The 9,647-nt window shown below is 41.4% G+C and overlaps 1 protein-coding gene across 2 annotated transcripts in view; it reads right to left on the bottom strand.

Annotated features, from left to right (window-relative positions):
* Window positions 1–9,014, bottom strand: part of SLC5A7 (solute carrier family 5 member 7) — a 19,089-nt gene extending 10,075 nt beyond the window's left edge. Inside the window, exons 1-3 of one of the 2 annotated variants that reach the window (XM_021717632.1) lie at window positions 8,734–9,014; window positions 4,891–5,004; window positions 3,969–4,124 (exon numbers count right to left, since the gene is read on the bottom strand). Coding sequence is in view for 1 of the 2 variants with exons in the window: in XM_008068179.1 (XP_008066370.1) it covers window positions 3,969–4,124; window positions 4,891–5,004; window positions 8,734–8,986 (523 nt within the window). In the remaining variant the exon portion in view is untranslated. The remainder of the gene's footprint in view (window positions 1–3,968; window positions 4,125–4,890; window positions 5,005–8,733) is intronic. The other variant, XM_008068179.1, reaches the window with a different exon arrangement.
* Between the last annotated feature and the right edge of the window lie 633 nt (window positions 9,015–9,647).

Here is a 9,647-nt window from a genome sequence, read left to right on the forward strand (position 1 = left end):
AGTCTCGCTGCCCAGGCGGGTCTCGAACCCGCGGGCTCAGGCAATCCACTCACCTCAGCCTCCCAAAGGCGCGGGATGACAGGCTGAGTCACTGAGCCCGGCTACTTGCATATTCTTAAGCATCCCAAGTTATTTCTAATAAACAGTAGCTTTGAATTATGACCAATGATTATTTTGTATTTGCATAAATGTAAGGGGTACAAACACAACTATGATACATGCGGTATACTACATAATGAAGAAGTATGGTGTTTCAGGTTTTCCAACACCTGAATGATGCACACTGTACCCACTAAGTAACTTCTCACACACACACTCCACCAGAGCATAGATTTCAAGCAACAACAGCAAAAGTTCTACATATGTTGCTTGATATATGTGACTGTGTGTGTGTGTGAGAGAGAGAGTATATAGAGAGACACAGACAATACATGTTCTATCAATGCAGCCGTGTGTGACATAACATGATAATGTCAGCTATAGACCACATATATACCACATACCATAGGATTATAATGGAGCAGAACGGTTTCTGTTGCCTGTGATATCATAGCTGTTGGGTTACAATTGCCTAGAGTATTCAGTATAGTCACATGCTGGACAGGTTGGTAGCCTAGGAGCAAAAGGTTACACCAGTACAGCCTCGGTGTGCAATAGGCTCTAGTGTCTAGGTTTATGATGGTGTTAGCACTATGACAAAATCACCTGACACATTTTCCAGAATTCATCCCAATCATTAAAGGATACAGGGTGGTATGTTGAAATGTACACACAGACACACAAACACACATATATACAAAAGATAACTGATGGTAACAAAGTTTGAGTCCAGCTACTATGTTTTATATTTCCAAAATACTTTGGAAGCATTAGCTTTTTAATTCTACTCTTTTTTTCAGAGCCCTGTTATATAAATTGATCCTTATTCAGTGAGCGTGAACATTTTGTATTTTGTTAGATATCCAGCCCACTCTTTTTTTGATACCTCAGCAGGTAGTTTGTTCTTAAAACCACAGTTTTCTGGTGTTGAAAACAATGGGAATAAACTCCCATTCCTTCTCAACTAATGAGAGCCAGGTGGGAAGAGAGGTGTATTTTTACACGTAATTTTGTTAGGATACAAGCACTAGGGAAGTACAACATTTTCCACTCAGCTGATATTGCATTTTACAAATATCAAATACTGCTCTTCTTTTCCACATCAGGTCACTCTTTCATAGTGGGAACCAAGAAAACAATATAAGGTAATGTGGAAGTTTGAGAGAGAAAGGAGAGGAAAGTAGTATAAACTAACATCTAAAATTACAGAGGCCACATAGGATGATGAAGCCAGAAGACAAGACTGTAGTCTAGAATATATGAGATAGAAAAAAATTCATCGTATCTTACTTTTGTTTCGACCGCTTAAAGTCTGGCTGTGGACTTAGGCCTGTATTTCTATTTATAAAAGAGTTGGTGAATGACACACGAATTCCAGATGCCAGACATTATCACGGCTCACCGAGGATGGTTGTGGAACTCCCAACTTGACTGATCTCAAGAAGGAACTCAATAATCAGTAGGATGGTTTAGATTTCCCCTTGACTAAAAAGTAGGTATTGTACCTGATGGTCTTCCATGAATCCTACTGATATCTCGTTTCCTAAACCTTACAAGTGGCCTGAGGACCCAAGGACCAAGAACAGGTTCTACTCAGCATTCATTAATCTTGGAAGTAAGTTACACCCTAAAGAGTCCAAGTTCAGTTTCTGAATCCCTAAATGTGTCCATATTCCAATATTTCATTGATGCGACGGGATAGCACTGAGAGGAAAGGACAAAACACTGCCATTTTTTTTCTCTTTTGAATAGAACATAGGTATATATGATTCATCCATTCATTCACTCATTTGTGATAGGATTATAAGAAGACACAGTCTTGCTTCTAAGAAATCCATTTTTTGACTGGTAATTGGGTATGAAACAGGTAAACAGACAAATGGCATACGAAATAACAAACCCAATGAGAACAAAAGTCCTGATGCCTAAGGAAGACCCTACGAAGGCATCCAGCCAGTTTAGGATGACTTCTCCAAGGATGAGACCTCAGGGAGATGATCTGGAGGACTCTTGGTGGTTGTCCAGGCAGATGGTGACAAAGGAAGAGGGCAGATAAGCCCACAGCAGAGGCCCTTGGGCTTGCACAGAGCCAGAGGTGAGAGCAGAGGACCACAGGGCTAGACGAAGAAAGAGAGCAGGTAGTGGGGGGCGGAAGAGAGAGAAGGACTTTAGGGCCTGGGTCATTCGTAGGAGCTCTATTGAAAAGTTGGGTTCTGAAATCATGTCCTTTGGAGCTGTGCCATGGATGGAGAAGCAGGAGAGCACCATCCTACGTGAACTAACCCAGAAACAGGAAAGCAAACACCACGTTTTCCCTTCTGTGCAGAAACTCAAGGGGCCACAAAGATGGAACTTAGACACCGGGGACCTAAAAGGGAGGAGGCAAAGAAGGGGGTGGAGTCCAGACGTTATCTGTTGAGTAGAACGTTCACAGTCTGGGGAACTGGGCCACCTGAAACCTAATCACCTGAAACACTGCCAAATATGCCCATGGAACAAATATGCAGGTCACCCCCGAAATCCAAAATAAGATACAGTAAAAAAAATCTGTAAAGCCTTCGTGCTAAGCAGGAAAGGACATAATGAGAGACGAACTTCGAAGGATGAGCCTTGCTACCGTGTGCAGACGGCAGGAGGAGGAAGGGACTGCTAGCAGAGAGATACTTGCACGAGTCCAAGAGAGGGAGGCGGGGGGAGGCCTGAGGTGGAGGACAGGCAGGACCGAGGCCGAGGAGGAGGAGCCGGACAAGGAGCCCTGTGGGTGAGGACAGATCCCAGAGCTGGGCTGAGCTCCCTGCAGGGTGAAGGTAGCTGTGTAGGAGGTGAGGCAGCACGTGTAGATGGGAGCTCTCCAGCTTCCAGCTGCTTCACCGGCCTGGTCTCTCCAGACAATCTCAGCCAGTCCAGGAGGGACACCTTCGAGGCCACGTCGCTAAGATGCAGTTGGAGGTGAGGGTGCGGGCAAGCCTCCTCATGCGAAGTATGAAGAAGACATTTAAACTGGAGGCGAATTCCTGGGCACACTCTCCCAGACTTCATTTTCCCACGACTAAACCATAACACAGAGCTTTTCAAAATACCAATCTATGGAAACGTTCCAAGGTTGGCGTTTTATTGTGTGATTTACATTGCTTCCCTATCATGTCAGCATGGGGCTAGTGAGAGCTCATTTCTCTGGGAACGTTGTTTACCGTGGTTTTATATTTGGTTTTACTTAGGCATATTTTATTGTATGGAAATAGTAAGGCTTTTAAAACAATGTATAGTACTGGTTTTTGTCTTTGAGGAGTTTACATAGTCTTGCATGTTTTTATATCAATTAATACAACAGTTGTAAGAAAACAACAAGAGGTAAAAAGTTCTCTGGTCACAGAAAGGAGACTTATTGAAAGAAATTAAGATATAAATCTTACATTATTGATTTACATTAATTCAAAACTGATTTACTTTAATTAAACTCTAAGAATATATGTTAGTATTCTCCCTAACCTCTGGCCCATGGACCCTTGTTGGAAATATTTATTTTATATAAATTTGCACTTTTTAAGTTATGTTTAATTATCCTTTCTTCAGAACTGTATACGACTTATAAAATTATGCAACTCGATCATTCTAAGATAACTCATCGTTATCCCTCTAACGATGCAATTCAATTTAAAAAAGGGTAGCTGAGGTTTTAATTTAGCATCTTCAGTCGTATGGCAAGTAAATGTAGAATTTTTGTTAAGCTTTTATGAGTCTAAATGTAGCTCAATAATGGTTTTAATAAAAATCACTTGAGAAGCCAAGGCTGAAGAAAGCCAAGCTGTGTATCTGATGATGTTCAACTAATAGAGAGATGCAGCCAGAACATCTCTGTTGGTCCTTACCCAGTGCAGAGAAAATTGCTGCAGCCCAGAACATTTCTCCCATGAGTGCAGGAATAAAAAGGAGACCACCCATGCGCTTTCCATAGATCTGCTGAAACGGGTCTAACATGGTCACATACCCCTTGGAACGCATGGGCTTTGCAAAGAACAGACCACCTAAAAGAAATTAAACAAGGATTTGTGAGAAAATAAAAAATTCAATGACATAATAGTCTTTGCCAATTTTTACTGTGCTATCACTCCTCAAGGGAAATGGATTTTTTTAGACACCTATATGTATGGAAGAACCAGTCTGAAATATTCTGTGAGTACAGTACCAAGGAACATTGAACACATTACTATACATCATTAATATACATACACTTAACATTGTATATTACTGGGTGGTATTGAGAACAACTGGATGGTATTGAGGCATGTTATTTGTACTGGCACCTTGCTCACTAAAGTGTCTTGATACATTTGCATCACCCAGCCCAGCATTTAGGCATTTTTAATTAGTTCAAAATCTGATATAAGCATTTTTAGTGCAAAAAAATTTGAGACGCTCTCTGTTATGTAATAATTTCAACCTTTTATTTGTTTGACTTACAAAAAGAAATTCAGGAACACTTCAAGCCGATTCATTTTTAATCATATATCTATACTCTCTTTGAAAAAACATAGAACATAATTATGCTAAGCAATTCACTATTCTGATAACCTCAGGATCATATATACATAGTCCAGAATCAAGAGTTCAAATAATCTATGCATTAGTGTTCTGCTACTTACCAATTTATGGCAACAGCTACTTAGAGATTTCTGGAGACATTTTCTTTCACAATAGTTACACTGTTTGACTTGTAATTCTACTTATTATTTATACACCCATTCTTCATGCTTTGCTGAATGAGTCACTAAAATTCACACGTTCACTTACCTAAAATCAGACTAAGAGAATATCCGATTGGCGCCTGAGCCCAAGCTAGCCCGTAATCTGGTACATAAACTGCTTCAGCTGTGCCGTTGATATACCCTCCTCCGACCCAGGTAGCTGAAATAGAATGAAAAGTGAGGGAAAGACCCTATCTCACCTTCACCCTATACCTGCCCGCTTGAGGCAATGGTTACTGGTCACATTTAGGTACTGGAGCTACCAAGTACCTAAAATACGGCTAGGACTGAGCTACTGTAGGAGCACCGTGTACACACTGGATTTCGAAGTCTTTTTTATTCTTTGTATTGACCACATGTTGAAAGGAAAAAACTTAATGTATTGAGTTAGATAAACTATATTGTTAACATGAATTCACCAATTTCTTATTATGTCTTTAAAAAAGGTTTTAACATTTGACATTAACATTTAACACTATGTTTGTGGCCCACACTATAGTTCTATTGAACAGCGCTGCCTAAAATGGTTTTTAAATGCGTTTACTCCTCTGCACTTTTTAACGACGTCACATATGATAAAGTCTGAGATCATACAAGATATACGAATATTTCTATTCTTAATAATTCTACAGCTTTCCCCCTGGCTCATAACATTGAATGAAATGTCTTTATTTCAAGGCTTTCCATTTTAATTGTATTAATATTTCTATATTGATCATGGCTATTGTTCTCTAGGAGTGGTGTGTATGTGTGTATATATGTGTGTGTAGGTGTATCTGTGTGTGTGTGTGCGAGTGTGCTTTTCATTAACGGAGTATTTTCTTAAACACTCCGGGGACCTAGGATCCAGCAAATCTGATCAGCATCACAACCCAGTTGTGCTCACTACCTTAAATTCTTAGGAGAGTAAGGGAGGAGTAAGATAGCACTTCTGCAAGGTGCCTGACGTCAGTTTAGGACAGTTCAGGGACACAGGAGAGTGTAAAGTATTGACTACATACACACTCACAACTGTTTATCCAATATAGGGCTTTTAGTAAAGTATTTAACATTTGATAAGGGAGACTAGGAAATGTTTTTTTCCCCAGATATATACAATTTCTGTAGCATAAAGGAAGCAAGACAAAGAACCAAAGAAAACAGTTTTCGGTTAAACAAGTTGGGCCAAGAATGATCTACAAACTACCATTTTTCTCTGTAAAGACAATATTTTATTCTTGCTGAAAAACTAAGGTTTAAGAGAACACAAAATCTTTTCAGTTTTTATCCTTTGAAGGCTATAGCATAGTCAAAACATTCAAAATGCTTTCAACCTATGTAAAATTATAAGGGTCATAGGTTGCTAATAAACTTATTAGATACGAGACTGAATTCTAGCTGTATCATCCATTTGGAATAAAATTTAACTGTGGTGAATTTGCTAAAATCTAACAGTTAGATGTAAGTAAGTGAAATAATATTTGCACAAAACTATCTAAGACGAGTGTTTCTGTTGTGTTTATGCCAGAATTTACCTGGCTTTTAAGTCAACACAATGCAAAGGAGAGAGAGTATCTTAGGGTTAATATCACTCTTTAAAAGTTTGACATAAAAACACTTCCCTGCATAGGAATTTTAAGGACATCTGAATGGAGCATTATATACAAAATTCTGAAGTAGACAAACAACATACATACCACTCCTACCTTCCCAGAAACTTCTATGGCCAGTGTTAATAACGAATGTCGTTTCCCCCCCCTCATTCTAAGTCCTGCTGAAATTTTTAAAAGGGCTTTTTTCCCACCAAGTGTGAAAAAAGGCTTGAAGAGATGAATTCTTGCAAGCAGAGAACCTAAGACTTTATATTTCTGCTACATGACTGGAACTGCTAACACATCAGCAATGTTTTACTGCCTACAGTAAATGGTCCAATGGTCTTACAAGAACACAGCTTATTAGGGATAATTTTTCATTGTGTGGGGCTCCTTACCTCCCCCTCAAAATTGGTGCCTGAGTGATTGCAACTATTATGATATAGAAGACTCAGTTATTTATTATGATTAACAAAGTCCCCTCATTTTTAATCAATCTAGTCTCCCCCATACCAGAATTTACTCTTCATGTGTTTATATTTTTTTGTTAAATTCATTTGTTAAATTTATTAGAACATGAACTCTTTTAAACTATATTCATTTTTAAAGAATCAGCATTTTCAAACTGTATTTTTATAGAATATTTGCAAGTCAATGAATCAGACAAGGTTAGACAATATGGTTCAGACTGTAAATGAATTATGATATTGACAAAGCTTCTTTTGAGTTCTGAGAAAGAGACAAAAAAAGCTCTAAAAAACGGAGCTAGACCATTACCCTTAAAAAGAAATAGCGTCATTCAAATATTTTCTGTGCACTTTAATAGCCTATCAGATTGAAAAACAATCATTTTAAATGGTAAAAACAAATTCAAAAATATTATTCTGACCATATTAAATAGAATACTAAACTAGCATAATAGAGCGCTAAAATAATTTGTGATGAAAAAATGTTTTGATACGTATCACCTCATCTATTCCTTTCAACTATGCACCCTTTATAAAGAAATAAAGTGAACTCAGGTAGAGGGCTGCACATGACACAGCACGGAAGCCCCGGCAGCCGTCAGGAGCTCTGGCTCCGGTGCTTGCTCACCTGTGACCCTGGATCTGAACCCAGAGCTCTGGCCAAGTGTCGCTATGAAGAGCAAATGAATCCACGTAAAGCTGGAGAACAGTCATGCAACCAGAAAACGAGAGTGACTGAACAGTGACATTTACAGTCCATAACGAACGTGGCAGTTTCAGGAGGGCTGCGAAGTCAAGGCATTCAGAGCATGCCTGGTGTCCTCCCAGACTGGCTTGGTACGCTATTTGATGTACCGGGTGAATCATTTCAAAATAGCACTTCAAGACGGAACTTGGGCATTGTTTGCATATAATCTCTAATGGAATATTTTTCCAGCGAACACGTGGAGTTCCTGTTAGTTATGGATTCTATTGCTAATGTTTAAAAACCCACTCAGACTCTGAAATGCAATATATGTTATTGGTGAAAGTGTATCAAATATTAAAGAAATAATTTTAAGCTTGTTCTTTCGATTGCTTTCATTTACCAAGAATAGTATAAAACAGAAACTGGCTACCCTTTAATCAGAACCACTTCAGGGCAAAGGAGAAGAGAATATCAGCCCCTCCTGACACAGCAAAAGCCCGAATGACAGAGCTGCCAGTGGGGTCTGAGAGTCCTGGGAGGACACACCCTAGCCTTTTCCTTTTATGCCAGGCTCCACGGAAATCTCCTTTTTACTGTTGTGGAGACATAACATATGGCCGTCTTCCTGTGAGAAATTAGTTACGAAATGGGAGAATTGGGTTTCAGAACAGGGCATCAGTCAGTGTGCAATTGTACTGCCCCCAAATTTATCTCTTCAGGTTAAAAACCCTCACTAGTTCGGATTCCTTGACACGCATCATTGAAGACAACTCAAAGCCACCACTTTATGCATTCACTAGTAGACACTCATTAGCAGATACACAACTTGCAACACGAGATCACTTTCCCATTTCTCCACCTCTCTGTTTTTACCCTGTTCCCACCCCTTCAAAGGCCAAAGATCCCAGATTTGTTTCATTGGTATTCGGTCCGGCAATTCATTCTAAAGTCATTTTGTTCAAGTACCACTGAGCTGAGCCACTTTATTTTTAAGTTTGAAAGAGAGATGAAATGATTTGAAAAACACATAACTAGTGGACATACAGAATCCCCCAAGGACAAAGGGGGGATTCTGTCGCCCCGAAAGAAGCTTCGGCTTTGTCACCCTGAAGCCACACGTACGTGGGAAGGACAGACTGCCCAGCGGGCGGCCCTGCACCTACCGGTCATGGTAAATCCACCCACCAACAGGCCAATGTCGCGGCCACCAACGATGATGGCTTCGCTGCGCTCCTCGGCGCTGCCGCTGTTTTTGGTTCTCCAGGCGGCCCATATTCCAACCAGCAGGATTAGAAGGTAGAACACGATGATCGCCACGAGTCCTTCCACATGGAAAGCCATTTTGCGCCTAACGATCCGGATTCCCCCACAGCTGGCTACTTCATTAAGACGTCTGAAGAGGACACAGCGACGCATTATACACCAGCTAAGCCCGGGGCCGGCGGAGGCAGCTGGGAACAAACCGCCTCTGCTCCTTCAGGAAAGCGTGCAGCGTGGACGTCGCCCGGGAAACCCGCGGTCACCCCCGAGTGCCCACCCCACCGCCTTCTTGTATGTGACCATTTAACACTGTTTGGGGTTTTCTAGAAACAGAACAAAAAGTTGGGACATTTACTTTAAGAGATGCAATGAGAACCATTCGGGGTTCAGCAAACTCCATTCAAAGCCACCCTTGGGCATTTCAGATCGGCGCCTGTCCCGTCATTCCCAAAGAGCCGGGCTGCCCTTGGCCTTTGGAGCTAAGTTCACCGGCCTGGGATGCCTTAGCAAGGCAGCTGTATCCTAAAGGGGTGCTCTGGAAATGGCGAGATGTTCTTGGGTTGGCTCGTTCTCCCACCCGTCCTTCCACACAGCTTCAGGCCACGGCTCCGAAGTAACCCGACGTGAGGCCAACCGAAGAGAAATCGCCATCCACATCCACTCCCTTTGGAGACCGGACTCCAGGCTTCCAACAAGTGCCAGGGACGGCCGCGAAGCCCGTTTGAGCCGCTTGCGGGCTCCACCCTCCCCGCCTCGCTCGCCCATTGTCCCCCGCGCCTCCCCGCACCCTTCGCGGTCTGGACGAGACGAGGGCGTA

Source organism: Carlito syrichta, unplaced genomic scaffold (assembly GCF_000164805.1).
Source record: "Carlito syrichta isolate Samal-C Ts95f unplaced genomic scaffold, Tarsius_syrichta-2.0.1 Scaffold309891, whole genome shotgun sequence".
Classification (NCBI taxonomy): domain Eukaryota; kingdom Metazoa; phylum Chordata; class Mammalia; order Primates; family Tarsiidae; genus Carlito; species Carlito syrichta.